Source organism: Megalopta genalis, chromosome 15 (genome assembly GCF_051020955.1).
Source record: "Megalopta genalis isolate 19385.01 chromosome 15, iyMegGena1_principal, whole genome shotgun sequence".
In the NCBI taxonomy this organism is placed as follows: Eukaryota; Metazoa; Arthropoda; class Insecta; order Hymenoptera; family Halictidae; genus Megalopta; species Megalopta genalis.
The window spans coordinates 3,695,670-3,716,420 of record NC_135027.1 but is presented as its reverse complement, the minus strand read 5'-3'; the positions used below and the strand labels follow the sequence as shown (position 1 = coordinate 3,716,420).

At 34.7% G+C, this 20,751-nt stretch overlaps 3 protein-coding genes across 4 annotated transcripts; 1 reads left to right on the top strand and 2 right to left on the bottom strand.

Moving 5' to 3' along the window:
• Nucleotides 1-295: 295 nt before the first annotated feature.
• Nucleotides 296-4,618, bottom strand: DZIP1 (DAZ interacting zinc finger protein 1). Its single transcript, XM_033485718.2, has 9 exons — nt 4,207-4,618; nt 3,764-4,128; nt 3,323-3,691; nt 3,140-3,256; nt 1,906-3,075; nt 1,645-1,822; nt 1,060-1,573; nt 861-981; nt 296-801 (listed from the first exon to the last, which is right to left on the bottom strand). The coding sequence occupies exons 1-9, from the start codon at nt 4,325-4,327 to the stop codon at nt 502-504; spliced, it is 3,255 nt and encodes a 1,084-aa protein (XP_033341609.2). The 5' UTR covers nt 4,328-4,618; the 3' UTR covers nt 296-501.
• A 510-nt stretch (nt 4,619-5,128) lies between these two features.
• On the top strand, nt 5,129-11,546 carry SF2 (splicing factor 2). Of its 2 annotated transcripts, XM_076526551.1 has the most exons (4): nt 5,129-5,477; nt 6,048-6,432; nt 6,497-6,691; nt 7,199-11,546. In XM_076526551.1, the coding sequence occupies exons 1-3, from the start codon at nt 5,308-5,310 to the stop codon at nt 6,686-6,688; spliced, it is 747 nt and encodes a 248-aa protein (XP_076382666.1). In that variant the 5' UTR covers nt 5,129-5,307; the 3' UTR covers nt 6,689-6,691; nt 7,199-11,546. The 2 variants fall into 2 exon arrangements, with proteins under 2 accessions (XP_076382666.1, XP_033339946.1); XM_033484055.2 differs by having other exon boundaries at nt 5,131-5,477; nt 6,497-11,546.
• A 243-nt stretch (nt 11,547-11,789) lies between these two features.
• LOC117229348 (short-chain dehydrogenase/reductase) lies at nt 11,790-20,253 on the bottom strand. The gene is made up of 15 exons (XM_033485787.2): nt 20,129-20,253; nt 19,308-19,470; nt 18,515-18,727; nt 18,150-18,400; nt 17,832-17,978; nt 17,692-17,729; nt 16,783-16,946; nt 16,445-16,674; nt 16,141-16,362; nt 15,764-16,077; nt 14,321-14,732; nt 12,803-12,988; nt 12,465-12,729; nt 12,139-12,311; nt 11,790-12,058 (listed from the first exon to the last, which is right to left on the bottom strand). The coding sequence occupies exons 2-15, from the start codon at nt 19,393-19,395 to the stop codon at nt 11,885-11,887; spliced, it is 2,877 nt and encodes a 958-aa protein (XP_033341678.2). The 5' UTR covers nt 19,396-19,470; nt 20,129-20,253; the 3' UTR covers nt 11,790-11,884.
• Between the last annotated feature and the right edge of the window lie 498 nt (nt 20,254-20,751).

Below are 20,751 nucleotides of genomic sequence, written 5' to 3'. Positions count from 1 at the left end.
TTGGGAATATTGTTTTCAATCGTATAACCAGTAACCAGTAACCTTGGTTATTGGTTGTCTCACAGACTTATAGCGACATTTACGGGAAAATGATCAAGCTGATCGAAATTTAGTATCATATTCTTCCTGCTAGGTGTCGGTATTATATCCTTTAATTTGACGTTCCATTGAATTTGAATTGAAAGTCAGAAATCGCCATATTGTTGTTAATAAGTTAATAAACAGTCATATTTACGGTATAAACTAATAAATATTAATGAAAAAAGGTACAGGTATGATTTATAAACCACGGTAATTAAATGTATTATTTCATTTATTTCCTGTACAAAAGTGTTTGTTAGAATAAATATAATAATCATTGACACAATAATTGTCTCTTTGGTAGCAAAGACTAGAGTAATTAAATAAAATGATCAACATTATTGTAATTATTATCAAGGTACTATTTCGTACTGATTCTTCATGAACTCTTTGGATTGAAGAACATTGATTTACCAATGTTTATTCTAATTTTAAGATGTCGTTAATTTGAGCATCTAAATCTGAAATGTCTGTTATTGATTCCACATATAATGTGTTAGATGATTTTTCTTTTAAATTACGTGGAGCTGGTCGCGGTATTAAATCATTTAATTTAGAACCAGATGTTGACACTTTAATTGAACTGTCTACAAATGAACTTATACTTGAAGAAATACTCATTTGTTGAGTATCATTATCTTGATTTTGTTTATCTTGCATATATTTTGAAGAAAATATTGTTTCGACTGATCCGACAGGCTTTTGTCTTACCAAGCTTAACTGAAATAAATTTTATTTTTAAATTTTTTACTCAGGATTAAATACATTATATAAATTACCTGTTCTTCAAGTTTTCTTGATATTTTAGCAATTTTATCACTTTGGGTCGTTTTCAGCACTATATTACTTGTGTTCTTGGAGCTTTCTCTGTCTGATAAGTGTCTTTGATCATCAAAAACACTATATGAATAAAAAGTTATAGATCAATTTTTATTATAATTATTTTTAAAAAATCTTGGAAGGAGATTGTTTATGTACCTTAAGATATCCCAGCTTCTCTCATTTACCTGGTCTTTTTTATTACCATAATTTAGCGAAGGTTTTGAGTCTATTTCATCTGCCAAATCGAAATTAACTTTCTTTTTTATTAAACTATTTGATGATCCGTTTGCAGATTTCAAAACACTTTTACTATGTTTTGGAGATATAGAAATGTTTTGTGACTCTAGGTGCATATTCGAATTATCGATATCTTCATTTTGAATGGAACTGACGTCTAACATATTTTTACTGTCTCTTCTTTGATTCTGTTCAGACTCAAACAGAGCTCTTCTTCTACTCAAACAATCTTGTAGTTGCAGAGTATTGTCTTCTGATTTTATAAAACTTGAAGATACTTTTACTGGCTGTTCCATGTTTTCGTAACTTGAAATCTTTGAAGATTTTATAGACAATAATTCATTTTCACTTTCATTTCTAATAGACTCATCACTTTCTAGAGAAGAATATGATTTTGGAATATCCTGTGTTTGTAAAGTAGAAACAGGAGATTCTGAAAAAATATGCCCATACTATCTACAGTGTTCAAAAAAAATTAATTATTTCACAAAATTAATTAATTACCAGAATTTTTCTTATCCTTTAATGCCTTTATTGGTGTTGATTTAGCGTTACGTTCGAATTTAGCTAAAATCGCTTTTTTCGAATGTTTAAAATGTTCTGTGCTTTTTCCTTCCTTAGAGATTTCCTTGAGAATTTTCTCAATTGCTTTCGATTTAATTTCATGATATTTTGGTATTCTCTGAAATAGAGTTAATATGACAAATTATATGAAGAATTATTTATTTTACGATTTATTATTATTTTATAAAACGTTTATATTACTTTCGTTGCAATCTTTTGATGATGTTTCAAAATATCCATTTTTTGTTTAAATGTAGCCTTTGGTATTCCTTGCCATTCCGGATCTATTCCTACATCTCTTAACTTTTGTTCAAATGTATCTAGTAAATTTGCCCTCAATTTTGTAAGGGACACATTATGTTGCATTGTCTTTTTAGCTTTCGAATGAAGAGGACTTGATCTACGATTATTTACTGGAGATTTATTGTTAACCACAGTAATACTTTCTGATTCAGATTGTGTTGTTGAATCAGAAGTGACTAACTCTGAATCCATTTCAGAACTTAGATCTTCTTTTGGCATTTCTGATTGTTTACTATTTTTTGTGCTAGATAAAAATCTATTACATATACTTCTGTCAAACATATCTTCCAATTTTTTCGTTCCAGAATCATTCAACTCGGATTTTATAATAAACTGATCTTTTTTGTTTTGGTTTTTGTGCTTTATGTCATTATTAATTACTTTTTCTGATTCAGAGTCTTCAGACAGCGATTCATCGCTTGAAGTAGAACCTTTTAAATCTTTACCCGCGATCTTCTTATCATCTACTTTTTCGTATTTCATTAATTTTGTATTTTTTTGTTTAACACCTGTTTTGTCTTCATATGTAATCTCTTTGTTTTCAGATGGCACTGGCTGAACAGTTTTTAGAAATTTATTTTGTGGTATTACTGGAATTACTTTTCTTTGCAACTGTGGACTTAATGTATCTTCAAAGTCTTCTACAATTATTTGCTCTGTTTCCATATCTACACGATCTGCCTGTTTGAAATCACGTTTTTCTGATTCTTTTACATTTATTCTGAATTGATTGGACATTGTAGATTGATCATATCCACCTGATAACTCTTCAGAATATCTATTTTTTTCATTGAATTGTGAAATACTTAGTTCATTCGACAAAGAATGTATTTGTTTGCTTTGTTCAGTTAACATATTCGATTGATTCGCAGTTTGACGTTCTAAATCGTTGACTTTAGACTCATACTCAGTTCTTATATTATCAGCTGTTTTTTGTGTCTGTTTTAATTCCATTGTGAGTCTCTCAACATCTTTATGATGTTGAGTTTCTAGCTGTTCAATCTTGGATTTCCAATAATTTTCCTGTGCCTGTAATTTTGTTTGCACACTTTCTATATCTGGAGTTAACTGTGAAAATATAATGCAAGAAATTAGTTGTTTGAATAAATCTTAAAAAGCAACATTCACTTACTCTTTCAAACAACTGATTTCGTAGTTTTTGAAATTCTTTTTCTTGCTGATTCATCAGTGTACGAACATTTGTTTCTGTTGTTTTCTCAGAAAGTATCTTCTCTTTCTGTCTTAAGTTCTGTTAAGAAATATTCGTTCATTAAATGATACATAATATTACAAATTATGTCTGTATTATACTTACATGTATTTCATCAAAGAACATAGTTTTCAAACTTCTTATTTCTTCTTGGTATTCCTTATACCCTTGATTTTCTTCAGGTTTATTATCATATTTAATATTTTCAACTCCACTTTCAGATAGTCTTCTATCATAGTCTATAACTTTTTTCTTCTCAGAAACCTTTTCAGATTCGTTTCTTATTACCTTCTCTGTCTCATTCAGTCTTTCTTTTAAGTTTTTGATCTCATTGTGTAATTTTTCTGTTTCACTACGATAATGATCATGTATAGGAGATGAAGTCATGCACATGTCAGACATATATGCATGTCTTTTTAAGATGTGACCACTTAAAAACATTGAAGATATGAATGCTTTTGGGCAGTGTGGGCACTAGAAAAAAGATTGAACTTTATTATACATATAAAAATTATGTCAAGATAGCAGACAAAATAATGTTATTACCTTAAAAATTTCACCACTACTATCTCCAAGCTTAGTTTCTATTAACTTACTCCTATCCTTTGCCTTTTCTTTCAAGTGCTTTATCACTTCCTCTAAAGTTTCAACTTCTTTCTTTAATTTTACATTCTCTTCTATCTTTGATCTCAGTTCATCTTTCAATATTACTACACTGTGATCTAAATATTCTTTGCAATACAATAAATATTCAACAGCTAATTGTGCAAGCTGGAAGAGTTTTACAAAACTAGGATCCAAAATCTTAACGTCGTATTCACTTTCTAAGGAATAATCTATTACACTGTTTATATTATCATCAATCACATAAAAATCTCTGTCTCTTATAATGCGATCTATGTCTATGTTACCTAGAATCATATCCTTATTAAAATTCAAATAAATTAAGTATGCACTGTACTCATGTAAACAGTGTAAACATTACATACTTATACGATTCCAGTCTACTCTAATTCTGGATTTGTGCATTTTAAAATAGAATCCAGATTCCCTGGCCAACTTTGGAAAATCATGACACCATTTGGTGCCAACGCGAAATGAAAATGCCATTTTTATTATTTACAAAATTTTTTTATACGTATTTGTGCATTGCTTAAAATCGCTCTCACAGGACTACCGATTATTTGAAAATACAACATGACAAAAGGCAGTGGATGATTCTATTATGATCAGCATCATCATCGCTGTATTTAAAATAAAACAATTCCATTTCAAGAAGCAAGCAATAAATCATGTAACCACTTATTATATTTGTACATTTCGAGGTTAAAATATTTGATGTAAACAAGATTTAACAGGTGTGACAAACTCTGAGGAGTGCCACCTACAACTTAACGTTAAAACAAACGTTGCATGTATACAACATTTATTTATTTTGCTAATAATTTTTTGTGTAAACAATTCAACACGAGAAAATTTGACAAAATAAAATATCTTAAGCATAAATATTTACTACAAAATACATTAACAATATTTTTAAAAATTGTAGTGAATACAATTAATGAATTATGTATGTATATGTATTTTTGTTATACATCGGACTACTTTATGTAAAATAAAAATCTAATTTCAACATACAATTTTCAATTAAGAACATAAAATAATTTGTTATAAAACTAATTAGACGTAGAATGAAATGTGCAGTTTTTGTTTGAGTTATGAACATTTTAACATATGTATATAAATATATTGTTATTGCTGAGCAGAATTAATTTTATAAATTTACATAATATCCTAAAGGAAAACGATGCCATTCAAACATATATCGCTGATTGGCGAGAGAAGAAACAGTAATGTACGACATGATACATAATTGGTCGTCAGTTACACAAAAATGTCTGATAGGTTCGTTCACATTCGTTTAGCGTTCTTGATTTTCTGTGCCTTTCGTGATCACGCTTCCCCTCGACCGGTACCTCCATCTTGTTTGTTTCATCAATAGAGGTAGTGCGAGATTTTTGGAACGATTAAATATTGTTTTCAAGTGTTTTTATACGTGTCTCGTAAACGTTAAACATTGAGCTGTGAATATGTCTCACGGCGGTAGGAATGAATGTAGAATTTACGTGGGCAATTTACCACCCGATATAAGAACCAAAGACATTCAGGACCTTTTCTATAAGTTTGGTAAAGTTATCTTTGTTGATTTAAAAAATCGTAGAGGACCGCCGTTCGCATTCGTCGAATTTGATGACCCAAGGTATGCACAACAAATTTACAATTCCATAAACAATATCGACTCTCCGTATATATTACGTATTATCGAATATTCTAATTACTTGTCTACCTTATCTTTTTGTTTTTCAGCGAGGATACTCTTTGTCTTACTCTTTATATTTTCGTACTCTTCAGAAATTTAAATCGATTTTATTGATTTTTTAAATTAATTGTGATTTGTTAAGATTATGCACAGAAATGTATTGATATTTTGGATAAATATTTGTGGAAAATATACAGAGTGCTTCAGATTATAAGGGCCAAATTTGTCAGGATATTCTTTGAGTAGAGATTTGAAAAAAATGTTATATAATCATAAGTAAATTGAAGTTTTATTGGGAAGTTATGATTAAAGTATGAAATATGGATCAGTAATAGATTTGTACTTACTGTGACAAAATAGCCATATTTGTATCTATCCTGCCTATGTAAACTGTAATAATACATAATTACTTATTTAGATCCCTAGAATTTAATGATAAAGTTTGACCATTGAAAGCTGGAACATTCTTCATATAATAGAACAGTAATATATCCAATATATTATTTACAGAGATGCTGAAGATGCGGTACATGCAAGAGATGGATATGATTATGATGGTTATAGATTAAGGGTTGAATTTCCAAGGGGTGGTGGACCTAGTAATAATTTCCGTGGTGGTCGTGGGGCTGGTGATAGTGGAAGAGGTGGTCGAGGAGAGATGAGCAATTCTCGAGGTCGCGGACCTCCTGCAAGAAGATCTCAGTACAGAGTACTTGTAACTGGATTACCACCATCTGGTAGTTGGCAAGATTTAAAAGATCATATGCGTGAAGCTGGTGATGTATGTTTTGCTGATGTTTACAAAGACGGTACTGGGGTTGTTGAATTCTTACGATATGAAGACATGAAATATGCTGTGAAGAAATTGGATGACTCCAGATTTAGGTCTCATGAAGTAAGTTACACATTAATTACAATAGAACAAGAATGCATACTACGAAATTATTTTTTGTTTGTAGGGTGAAGTAGCCTATATTCGAGTGAAAGAAGATCATAGCAGTGGTGATAGGGGTCGCAGTGAAGATAGAGAGAGAGGACGAAGTCACTCTCGAAGCTACAGTCCACGGCGTCGTGGTTCACCCACATATTCACCATTACGGCGTAATTACTCGCGATCAAGATCTCGCTCCAGATCTCGTTCATACGACTAGTGTGTACGTATATGTTTCACATGGTAATATAAGTAAAAAGCTTATCGATATTTGCTTTACCATGTTTCATTATTACTGATTTGAATTTCACTTAAAGACACCTTCCAATCCAAATCAATTTTGTACAAATTATGAAATTATTACTCTTCACGTTGCTTGGATTTAGTAATTGTATTGTATGTAATGTATAGTTAGAGCACGGTTCGTTTTATATATATACATATATCAAAACTATTTCTTAATGATTTCGTCATTTCTTTCTGTTTCATTGTTTTATTTAACAACTGATTATTTTATGACGACATACTTGAAAATTAATTACATGAATAAACTGGAAATGGTGACTAGACTTTTCTAACAGTGGACACCAGCATAAAGTGACAATGTCATTCCCATTACTTAAATAAAGAGGAATCGTGCTCGTATTAATTGCATATTATTGTTGATGGTACATTGATTAGAGTTATTTTTACGTTAAAAAAAGAAAATACATTCCTTTGTATTTTACAGTTTATTTTGACACCACAAGTACATTTGAAATGTGTAACAATTTTGAAGTATTACGAATGAGAACCTAAAACGCAGTGACTAATATAACCAGTCGTTTAATTGGTATTCACATGGATAAGTATCTTTTGTTGTATAGTTACCAATATTGTCTACGTTCAGCGTGAATGTTCTCACTTAACGGATTAATATGCGATCATTCTCATTGCACTGCACAGCATTATAATTGGTAAATGTACGAGAATACTTAACTGAATGTGAATACAACGTTTGATTGTCGTTTTACATTTATTTATTCACAGTTGCAGTGTTGAAAACAGCACAGTTTTAAGCATATTTAACAACTAAAATTCATTCGAGCTTTTAATACTAAAATGCTTGTCACAAAAATTTATGAAGCTAACATATTGTTTCTTTTTTATTGTCGATTGTTCAAAATTATTCTGCATATGTAAAAAAGGAAGCAATGCTATAATAAAATAAGTACATATTTTTAATATGCATATATGATCTGCAAACAAAAAATATACAGTACGTTGACAATTTATTTAATTCTATAAAAAAGCTTTCGTGAATCTACTTAAAAATAGGTACATCTCTGACGAAGCATTAATTTTACCAGATAACTCGTGTGTACAGACAAATACATCAAGGTTGTTTACACGGCTCATCGTCGTTCAAATTGTCACGAAAGTTAGTTTCCGATTTGACTATATAATGATGACAATACACATACTTGATGTGCTGAAAATATAATACTTAGAGAATGTTATACATCGATATCCATCACACGATGGTACTCATTAAGGCATAATATTTGATAAACGTAGGTGAAAAAGATTTATTTTTTGCTAAAGAATTCATAATCGTATAACCAGTTTTGTTTTCGGAAAAGAAATTCTCTCACAGTTATCGTTTGTTATCTACGTTCTTGTTCACTCGATTCGGTAACAGAATTTCGTACATTCAAGTATTTTTTAACGACGATCATCGGGCCACACTACTGGTTTGAAGAAGAAACTATGTACTATGTACTGCTTCTAAATGAGAGAATCTAACTGAACATATTATTGTTACGAATATTACAAATAACATATCTGTTACAACCGTATGGATGTATCCTGTGAGATACCCATATTGAAATAAATTTTAAGTTATACACGACTTATCTAGAGAAATGTGTTTTTACGGTCAAATGATTCTTTGTGTATCAATCTTGATACTATCCATCACACATTTCTCGATTAACGTTTTCCTTTTCGAGATAAAAATAATTTTTTTACCGAGTTTGTTTGACAAAAAAAATATGCATTCTTAAATAATTCCTTACGATACTTTTGAAATGGTGAAGGAAAACAATGATTTCGTGTATTCTTGAGACTATTATTATTGCAAATAAATACCGTGATCTCCGCTCGTTTTTAAAGTTCCAAGAATTCGCATTGAACACCCGCAAAGTATTGCTTTGCATAACATTTGCTCAGCTGTTATCGCAAAATTGCTATGCCCGGACTTCAGTGAGTCACAGGTGTTGTATTTGCAATGATAAAATTTTATATATAACATTAATGCATATTGTATAAGGGACTAATGTATTTTTTCTTCTTTTGTATATTGGATTGGATTATAACACAATGAATGAAAAACTGAAATCGACACGATCTTGCTTCTTGGATGGATATAATACACATTCGCTTGACGGTGGGATGAGATGGAATGCGTTTTGGATGGATTTTGTATGGAGCATATATTATAAAAGGATTAAGACGTAAAAAAATGGGAATGGAAATAATGAGACAGAGTAAGGATACTTTCAAGAGGAAGTTCAGGATCAGGAGAGGAATATCAGGATGAAAGAAGGGATCCATTTCATTCAAGGATTCCCAATTAGCTGGATTTTCATCAGAAAACGTTGGCAAATCCATTGCAAGGATTCTCAAACAAATCGTTCCGTAGTTTCCTTTTTCGCATTGCCGGGCAAACAAAGCAAATGTATATTTTCCAAATCGTGTTCACATATAGCAGTGTTTTTAACGTTGACGAACTAAACGAAAGAATGATTAAATCGTGACGCCGACACTCCGATATGAACAGCTTTTTGGGACAGTGATTTTCGTATTTTTTCTCTTACGTTTTCCGAACCGTCAGAAACTGGTAATGGAATATGTCATGTTTGCGTAAATTTTGTTTTCGGCGAGCGCTCTGGCCTTCGCTTTCGTAAACGGGATCACATTTACGGTTTTGTCGTTGCTGAGACAATAACTCTGATTCTCTTCCGAAGGAAGTCCGGTTAACCAGATCCATTCATTCATCTATATATCGGCGAGAACGCGGGACACGAGAAAACGGGAACTGGTTCCAACGCGAGAGGAGGACAAACGATTCCTTCAGCAAGTCTTCTTCGTTTCTCGTTGACTCGTGCAACGAGGGTTCACTATAATAGGAAGTTCTGCGGTTAGCATTCCTCTGGATCCAAGGAGAAACGGCAGAGAGAGCGTTTATGGGTGTCCCCATAAGGAAAACTGTCGCGATTTCTATAAACTAGCCTGGCTCACAGCCTTCGTTCTACTTCGGGAGTCAACCTCGTCTCCAAACCGTTCTTCTCTCGGCTATCTCGATCTTGGATTGCATTATTGATCGATCGTGTGTCCTGTCTCGAACTATCATCGTCGGGAACTATAACGCGCAAGAGGATAACGTTCGGATAATTCGTTCGAATAAAAAAAATGTAAACGGAATCCTTCATCTATTAACAAGGAGCGGCTCTCCCTAGTTGTAGAGGATCTCCCGGGACAAAAAATGTATATAAAACGAAAGACAGGATTCGGCAAAAGCGTTGGGATTAGGATGCTGACGGAATTATATTAGCGTTCATGATGGATTATTTGGATACGAATATATAGAACAATATAAATTGGCTGGATATAGTCGCCGGATCGGTGTTAAATGGATCACTTGGATCTTTTGACCGGAGAATATGGTACGATACGCTCTCAGGATTCATGCTCAGGATCTGTAAACGGATTTGGATTACGGTGTGTCGATGTCTGATCGAGCATGAGCCTCTCGCTCATGCTTCAAATAGGTTGTCACGGATTTCTCGCCTAGGTCGGATACGGGATTTGGACTTGCACTTAGCGGGATCAATACAGGATATAGTCGGATATCATTTTTCACGGAACAAAAACGGATGTGATCACTCGCTGTAAGGTATTTGATCATGTTTAATATCTGACGTCCCTGCGGTACACTTACACAAACACGTACACATATATATTTTCTGCATGCATCTCTTCTAAAGAACAGTTTATATATTTATATATATACGCCCACTACAGTCCCACTCTTTTTGATTTTGTCACCAGAATATCGTCTACAATTCAGAAACTAACTTAAATAACAACAGATATACAATGCTGTCTGTCCGAATGAATATTTAAGTGTGTTTGACCTAATCGTTAATGTTCTTTACGTTTAGCTTTAAAAAACGTTTAAGCCCCCAAAACAAAACATGCTCGAATTTTTTGGCAGATTGAGTATCTGTCCCCTTGCCTCACTCCAAACCATTCTCTTTGGTAGTATTAACCTTTCCAAGATAGTATCCAACAATTATTTTCCCCTTACCAAATAGAAGATTAATTGTTATATCTTGGTATTTACGTTCTTTTTCTTTATTCCTCGACGATAGAGATTTTACAGAGCTCCTTGGTCGTTGATATCTAATTGGGAGGAAACAATAAACGATGTGCTTTGTTGCCACTCACATGTTCTTGGATCTCCTGAACTCCTTTCCTCAACTAATGTGTATTATTCTAAAGTATTTCTTTTTTTTTATTGTACCATTGATATTTAGTTTACTTTTTTTGTGTGTTTGACAAAGGATTCTAGGGGGGAATAGTTCCATTTTCTTTCCATAGAATTTACTATAGATATTTCATTTCTTTTAACTTCGTTTTCAAAATGATTAAATTTATTTTAGCTGGAGAAAGTATATAATTTATTGTGATTTATTTATTATTAAAGAATAGTTAACAAGATAATAGTGATTCTGGAACATCGGTATCAGTAGGTGAGTAACATGATATCAAGAGAAAGAAGTATAATGCTATTAATCTTCTGTTATTAGTAAAAACGTTTGGATGATCCATTGAATCAAGAGAAGAATAAGCTTCTACTGGTCTTGGATACATAACTAATTAATAAAGTAAGAATTGCGTATGATTAGTTTTACCTTATATCCTTTAAATTTAAATTTTCATTTGGTGCTGTTTTTAAATACATTTTATAAAGGCTTCGATTATATATTGTTTCAAAATGTACATGTGAATAAAGTGTCTTTCTTCTTCTGGAACCATGAGTAATAGTGACTTTCGCTGCAGACAATCATTAGATTTATGAGACTTCAATTTAGTCCTCTTTGTAGCTTTAATTTAATTATTATTAATCTAATTATTAAGACAAGTGTTTATACACTGGTATAATATACAATATATAATATACAGTATAAGGATTAGATTAATGAGATTGTTCTCATTAGGCTAATTCTTATATTACTACTATGAATACGATTGAATTCTTCAAACTACCAAACAAGTATTGTGCAAGCTGTTTATTTGCAAATGTACAAAGTGCTGCCTGGCATAGTTTTATGTGGTAACCGAATAACAAAAAGGATCCTGCTCCTCGAGTCTACATCATTTCACGGATGGGTGTGATGGTCATGTCCCTGATCAGCAAGTTTTCTGGAGTCTGCAGTACAAACAGGATACAGTCTGCAACGTCCTTGGGATTTAAGGCCGTCATTGGGTTCTCTTTCAGCCACTGAGCAGGCATGTTGGACTCCATCATACCAGAAGAGATATTCTGCAATGAGAAAAGAACATTCATAATTTATCAGGATCTGGAGTCAGAAATATAGGATTACAATGAACTGGGATACTCACCATGACCTTGATGTTGGATTTGAGCAGTGCTAATTCAGCGCGGAGATATTCAGTCATCGCTGCCATCGCCGCCTTGCTGGCAATGTATGCTGGGGACCACAGCTGTTCACGGGCAATTAGCATCTTCCATGAGTAAGCATCGTTGATGTTCATGATCATACCATTATCAATTCCTGGAAGCACAATGGTTACAAGGTGGAACTCAAATTTTGTCAACTAAATTTTCCATTTTCATCATCTTGCAGGTTTACGTGTCTTTATAATTTTTTGGCTTCTGGGGATTCTAACTACTCTTGTAAGATGATCTGGCTACTGAAGACACTCACCCTTCTTTTTCATCATCTTCAGGACCTCCTTGGTCATGCATGTGAGTCCCAAAAGATTCACATCCAAGATTTTCTTCCAGTCCTCCATGTCACTGTTCTGCATCGTCAGTTTCAAGTTGATGGCGGCATTGTTGATTAGGATGTCCACAGCTCCCAAGTTCTTCTCAATCCATTCCATAAGACGCAAAATGTCGTCCTGGCTGGTCAGATCGCACGGAAGAGTGTAGAGCTTGCCAGGTTTGTTCTTCAGTTCATCAACGAGGTCCTTTGAAAAAAAGCGAGTCTTTGGCAAGAAGATACAAGGAAGAAAGCAAGATATAGAGAAAATAAAATGGTACCTTTATGATGTCAACGGAAGGAGCAATGGCCACGACCTTCATACCTTTGATGACCATGGCCTCAATCAAGGATCTGCCCAAGCCGGAGCTAGCGCCGGTGATTAGTGCAACCTTTTCAGACCACATTTTCATTTCCATGGTAGTTGTTAAAATTTGTTGCTTACTGAGCACAAAAGCGAATGAAGAGTGCAATTATTGCGGAATCGATCTGCATTTTTAGATGGTTCGCCGGCGCTTTTTATACCAAATTGAAATTGTGGCCCAAGATTACCGAGGTCATGTGCTAATCTTCAAGGCGGAGATATTTTACCAGCCTGCAATACATCCACCCATCACGATACGCCCAAAACGATATTACCTTATTTATGAGAATATAAATCATGTTCGTGTACACATTTACTGGAGAAATTGATCGCAGATAGCCGTATTTTGCTCTGCAATCTGTTGTTGTCTTTGAATCTCTGAATATTTTCTCATTTCATAAGGAAAGAGATAAATGAAATGTACTTGCAAAAAAAGAAACAATTATGTAGGTTTGCATACGATCTTGGATTTGTTTTTAAATTAATTAGATCTTGACGCAAGTGCTTGAAGCTATTTTTATAGAGAACAGACATGTTTTAATCCATTTAAGCAGATGAAAAAGAACGTGCAGATACATTTTGAAGAATAATGACAATTGAAATTACTATTGGGCAATGCTTTATTCTACAATTGATTCTTTTTAAATTAAATTTTCTTGATCTTTTATTGTTTTAATGATGATTTTTAATCAGTTTTAAATGTTTATAATTCACTTTATATATAGGAATCATAAAAATACAAATAGTTTCTCTTTTATCTCTTTAAATCTTTATTTAAATTAAGTACAAATTTTAGTCATCAGTTTTACAAAAATGTATATTCCACTTTTTATCATTTTTAATTAGATAGAAAGGGTGTACAATGTTCAAACTCATTTCGGTTCCATATAGAAATGTATGAATAAATATAGTTGAATGTATGTGCGAGTATTCACAGCTCATTATGGTTAATGATAAAAATGATACATGTGCCGAAACTGCGTAAGACATTACACGTATTGCATCAGACGTTTACGTGTAAAATTTTCACATCCGACAAGATATTACAAGCTCCACGTTGATATCTTTAACACTTTAACGTTAATTAATTAGAAAAAGCAGTCGATATGGCATATAAGAAGGAACAAGAATCATTAATTCAGTTTCAGTCCTATGAACATATTTGCAAGTGAAATACACGTTGTATATTTGCATCGAGCTATTTAGGATTTGAAAAATATTAAAGGATTTGAAAATTATTAAACGATCAAGAATATTGCATAAGAATTTTCAAAGATCGCGGGAGTTTTCGTTTCGGCGTGAATCGATCGATCGTCTCTTCGATAGGACGGTCTCCATAAAATGATCGATACAATCCCGTATCGTTAGGCTCTCGAAGGAACAGCAGACTTTCGGCAGCGGTTTCGCAACATTTGTTATTTTTCTTTTTCAAGACCTGATTCAGCTTCACGATACCGCGAGTCTTGTTCAAAAGAGCATAGCCTCGTTGCACTCCTAACTTATTCAAAGCTAATTGATCTTCATTAAGTATTTGGATCACTTGATCTGCTAGTTCAACTGCTTTTTTCGAACGGCCGCATCTTATCGCCCGTTCTGCATCCTCGTTCAGGATATCAATTATTCGTCGAATCACGTCGATATTCTGCATAGGATGTTGCGATTCTCGCGCCATCGTTCGATACTTTAGGTACGACTCTAGCGCCAAATCTAAGTCCCCACGTCTTAGGAAGCAGTCGCCAAGAAGCACGTGGGCTTCTGGTGCGAATTTAGTTAATTTACACTTGTAAATAATATGTGCCGCAGACTCCAGGTTGTCCTGCAACATACACTGGATCGCCTTCTCGTATCTATAAACGATTCATCGAATTTATTACACAACTTACAGGTTCGTGTAAAAATCCATTACAACGTTCGTTACCTTTACCCTTCTTTTTACACGAATAGTTCTTACATAGTTATTTAATGCGCTTTTTCTTTTTAATACGCTCTAGTAATTTTATATGTTCCCCTGATCACCTTTTATTTACTTTTACACGATCTTTAATATATTTTTTACCGTGTAAAAAGAGATTCAGGAGTACATGATTTCCCGCCATGACCAAAATTTCAATCAACTCTCCCTAGAGATTTGTATTTTATAATTTTGATTTCTATGCGTCATCTGTGCACAAAGTACTTTAATTATTTATCGTGACATTCATTTATATGACAACATTTTATAGTCTCATTCGATTTTACGTTATTTTGAACCACTTTATGCACAAAGTTTTAAGATTTATTTATCATGACATCGATGGTATAATATCAAGCTAATCTGAACTTAGGTAGTGAGTTCTATAATTTATTGATTTATTATCTCATCGATGATCTAATGACATTTTTCATTTTGATCCGATTTCAAACTTTGAACTTTAAGTAGGTTAATGTAGTTTGCGCACTAGCGGAGATAATCGATATCAAGATCAGTATCGCGGTCGATAATATAGCGTATCGATTCCTGACTGTAGACTATATAATACAATAGATGTCGTAGTCAATGTATTTCTTGGGGTTCAAGAACCGTTTTACCCACTGAGTTTGAATTAGCGTTCATTATCGTGATAATCATAAATTAAATAAATTTAAAAACAGCGTCAATTTCTATGTATATGGCAGGAACATTATATTGTTTTATTTAATGTTGGTTAACATTTAAGAGTTACTTTGTCTCTCGAGTTTTTAGTTCTTCTCGTAAGTATTTAAATAATAATATAGTCAAGGAGGTAATGAATAATTTCGTTGAAAAATAAAGTTAACTTCTAGGACTATCTCCGAGGACTACTTTGGTATTAACTAATTTAAGAAATCTATGTTTAGAGATGTATTGTGGAGTCCTTACTGTATCATGTGCCACTGTTTGATCATCTCTATCCTCGCCTCACAAACTGAAAGCTTTCCCAACATCAACTCCTCATCCTTCGAAATAGGGTCTACCATTTTCGACAAGTTCCGACTAATGCTTTGCAACCAGGTAGCTGCCGCATCCAATCGTCCGGATAATCGTAAAATAACTGCTTTCAACATAGTGAATCCCGGGTTGTACGGGTTGCAATCTAACGCTTTGTCCATGGTGACTAAGGCCTTGTCATAGTAACCGTGCATGCACCATAGTAACGTGGAAGTCATTAGGAAGTCGCCGTTATCGTACACAACCTTTAGTACAACAAATCAACGAAAGTAAAGAAAAGCCTTGTCTTTGTTGGAAATGGCACGAACTTGCAACAACTCCTGAGCGCGCTCGTTCGTATTTCTCAACTGAAGGGCCTTCATCAACATGCGCCTGGCCATCCCCATGTCATTTAAATAGATCTTGTAATCAGCGTACATCGTTAGAAGAGTGGACAATCGGTCGCCTTCGGCACCGCGTGCGAAATCGTTCCAATAACGTAGGAACAATTCGTACTTGTCGAGCTTACGCAGAACGTTTAGAAGTTTTTCCTGTTGACGAAACGACCGTGTCATTCGACCCAGAAATTACTATTGAAACGATATCTTTGGAATAGAAATGGTAAGGGTGCACCTGTGCATCCATCTTGCACACGGTCGACGACCTCAACTGAAAGACTTGCTCATAGTCGCATAAAGCATCCCAAAGCCGCGCGTTATCGTAGTACCAATTTCCTCGTCTGGTATAGCAATAGATCAATTCATCGTTGTACAACATACTTGCCTCGTCGACCGATATCGTGGCATCGAATTGTGTCACCTGTCGTCCCTTCTCGTAGCTGTGTATAGCTTTCGACCATTTCCCTTAAACGGTACAACCACCTGTAGTTCGATAGAACTGTCGCCAGGCTTCCTAACATAATCGAGGGTTTTAGTCTAGATCTAGGCCAACTGTGCGAATCTCGAGAATACCATCGCGACGATACATCTCGCCGATCAGACCGTAAAAACCGTGAAACCGCGGCTGCAGATAGAGTCCTTTCGTGATCATCTTCAACACACTCGGATGAGTATCCCCTAGAAGAACGATATTCTCGGCTTGCTTGTACAACATTCTTGCTTCTCGTACTTCTTCGCTTTTAGAGAGCGGCTTGTAATCTGTCCATAGTTCTCTCAGCTGCATATTAATTCATACTTTGAAGCTCTAATATTATTCTTATTTTAACCTGTTAATTCCGATACAATGTTTGTTACACTGTTTGAGATAGCAACGTGCTTGCAGGTCAATATATGTTTAATTTTCTTTGTACGTTTGTGCAGTGATTGGTATATGAAAATGTTAAAATATGCACATGTCATTTACACGTGCACCGGCGAATGCAACAGGAGTATTGCAAGCTCACTTTCATTACTTCCTGTTGCGGTTGCTGGTAACGTTGTCCCGGTGGCGCCAAGGCTTTCTTCTTCTCGGCCAAATCGAATATCTCCATTGCGATTCGCGAATTTTACGACCGAGATTAGGTTTATTCTGGTCACAACAGAATCAGGCGATAGGTTACATCTCTCGTCCTATCTCGAAGATACTGTTAATTACCGTATAGGTGTAACAAACTAACAGATACAACGATAACGAGCGAACTTCGCTCTGTTAATTAGCTTCATCTATTTACAGAAGAGTGAAAATTATTTTACATATTCGTCTGCGAAACTTTATTGAAACATCTCGATTACAGTGTTATTTCAGTGTCGCTGATAACTAGAATTTTACAAGGCAATCATAATAATTATTATCATAATAATTCGGATAGTAGTTACAGCATATAAAGTAATAGATCGCATAGAGAAACGTTGTAATAGTAGTATAATCGCTAGATTCACTACCAGGATTCGCCAAGAGGCCGCAACACGATGTCCTGAACCTGAAAACAGCATTGCGAATTCATCAACATTTAATCAGAATCGTATGCTAGTTTCAATTAATCAGGATTTGTTTCCAGTCGAGAACTTTGCTAAGTACTTACAACAACGTGAGGGTTAGACGATAAAATGTAAACCGCTGCTGCGGCCACATCGTCTGGATCTAATGTTGGGAACGTTGCTAAAGCTTCCTCGGAGTATGTGCTGTAGGCTATCATGAGCTCCGTCGCGACAAGTCCTGGACTGATACCCTGGGAAAGAACGATTTTCATGAATATGCCCTTGATTTTCTTAATCTCGAATCAGCATTTTCGTTCGGACTGTTCCAAATCGCAGTTTCATTGTTAACGACTGCATGGAATTTATGAAATGTTGTTCGGAAGGGAATCAAGTGATACAGGGATCAAAGGTTGAGCCGTTACCGTGACTCGTATTCGGGTTCCAGTGAGTTCGTGTCGCAGAGTCTGAGCCAGGGCAGCAATGGACCTCTTCGAGGCTGGATAAATCGAAAATCCAGGAATAAAAGGGACACGTTCTGCAGCCAGACTGTTCACGTTAATTACGACACCCTCTCCACCTTCTTCTCTCATCATTCGAACAGCTTCTCGCGTGCAAACGCACAATCCTAGCACGTTTACCTCGAGAACCGCGCGCCAATCCTCCAGATTCCCATCTGCAATCGAAGTGGTTTTCTTATACATATATATTATTGAGTCTGTTTCAATGAACGGAATAGTGGAGCAGGCATGTTTCGATGTAATCTAATAAAGGGATGCGGTGGATTCACCTATTAAAGAGGATTCTTTCGTAATCCCGGCGTTATTCACCAACACGTTCACAGAGCCCAAGTTCTCCTGTACCCACGCGAAAGCAGAAACAACACTTTCCTCTTTCGAGACGTCGCATTCGACGGGGTGAAGCTTCCCGGGACAGTCTTCGAGGCTCTCTGCGAGCTCCTTCATCTTGTCGACCCTTCGGGCTAGCCCTGCTACCGTCATCCCTACAATAAATTGCAATTTTCGTCGATAGTCGTTCCAATAAATTAACCCGACCAGATTTAACAGTCTCTCGAGTATTGTTAATCTTCTTCCCTACAATTTTTCCTCTTTGTTTCCTTGGAATGACTTTTGATTTTTTGTGCGACGGAGGCAGTGCAATAATTACATTTTAGGTACATTTAAGGAAATTAGAAATACCGTCGAATTGTTTTCTTCAATACTTTGACTGCCATGCGACACCCTCAGAAATTTCACCAAATTAAAATTGAACAGTTAAGTTGTATGAAATCAATTTCTTGTTCACCGATCTTACGTTTTGCGGATCCTAAGAACAATAGGAGGATCTAATAAATTAACGTAAAAATTAATTTTCTAGTTCAATAATTCTGCCACTCACGTATGGGTGACGTAGCAGTCAAAATGTTAATTCGATGCTGAAGTATTGAAAAAGAATGAGTAAAATTGTATTTAGATTTGAAAGGGATGACTGACTTGCTAGCATTAGGGGCTAGTTCCTTGCAATGTAGAGAATTTTACTTTGCTTTCGACATCTCCAGTATGTAATAGTATATTATTGCTCACCATTTCGTACGAGTTGTTTCGCAATGGCTGCTCCGATTCCGGAGCTGGCGCCGGTAACAACTGCCACTTTACCTGTCCAACGGTCCATCCTGACAATATCACGTCCAAATCGCGACTGTTCGACGAGACCGCCGTATTAAGGTCGCGCTTATAAGTCTAGAAACTGATAGGTAAAAACCAGGATCAGTGAAAAAATTCATCGGACTGGTCCGACCGGAAATCCGACACCGTCGCGGTAAACCCATACCTAGCCTTCAGTCTGATACGTCCTCGACAATTTATGCTGTTTGCGAGATCCCTGACATCCTGTCTACGATCTATTCTGATCTAGACTATGTTTTGATGTCGCTTGTTTATATAAATATCTGTTTCGATACTACGATCTTCTATATCGATCTCAGAGTGACGAACTAGACGATATGATTAGAAAACGGGATCTTTTTTACGAAACTGCAGAACTATTTATAACTATGTTTACGCGTCTGTGAATGTCTGAAGACTGTTTTTGAATTTTTCTGTTCAACACTATTTCGTTCATTTATAAGTAGCATCGTGTAGCTATTAATTGTTTTTGAATATTGCATTTTTTAGAGGGAGTTATATAATGTAGAAATATTGTTTAAACGTTTAGAAACGTATCGATGAGGTCATTGATTAAAATGTTTCTTGTTAAAAAGTTATAATTGTATTGTAAGAAGTCTATTTAATAGATAATTAGAAAGGATATTTTTAATTATATATAAAGATAAATGTAAATGTCTACGGTGAATTTGTGATGAATGATATTGAATTAAAATGATTGAAGATAAAATTTGTCTTACGTGCTCTCGATCAAAGACGTTTAACGGTATCTACGCACTCGATGAACTTCATCGGCGAACTGCAACTGCACCGCGGTACACGATGCACCATTCCCTGTGGGACGCTAATTGAGAAGCCTTTGATGCTTACGAATTATGTTGTTTTCGTCTGCAGATGGTCTCGGAGATTTTTATTACTACTGACAATGTAATGGAATTTATATAACTATATATATAAAGGAATTCTTCACAGCGAAAACAATATTAATTACTAACTATTCTAGTTAGTAATTACATAATTACAATCTCTTACATCTGCATTACGACTATTAATTTTTATTTTAATATATCCGCGCACAATTATTTGATTATTATTTTATACAACTTCATAGATATTAATGTAGTCTCGAGCAATTAAGCAAATTGCATCTGCATATACTGCACATTTATTGTAATTGATGAAATGTCGATCAAAATTAATGTAAACACGAAGTTCATTAATTAATGTACCATGTTGCTGCCAGCCTGCCTTATTTACAAACGAAGCACACACACGGATGCAGTTCATTAATCAATAGAGATTAATGAGGACCTCGTTGAGATTACGAAATCAATTGTCCGGTTCGTTCAATGCAGGCTTGAGC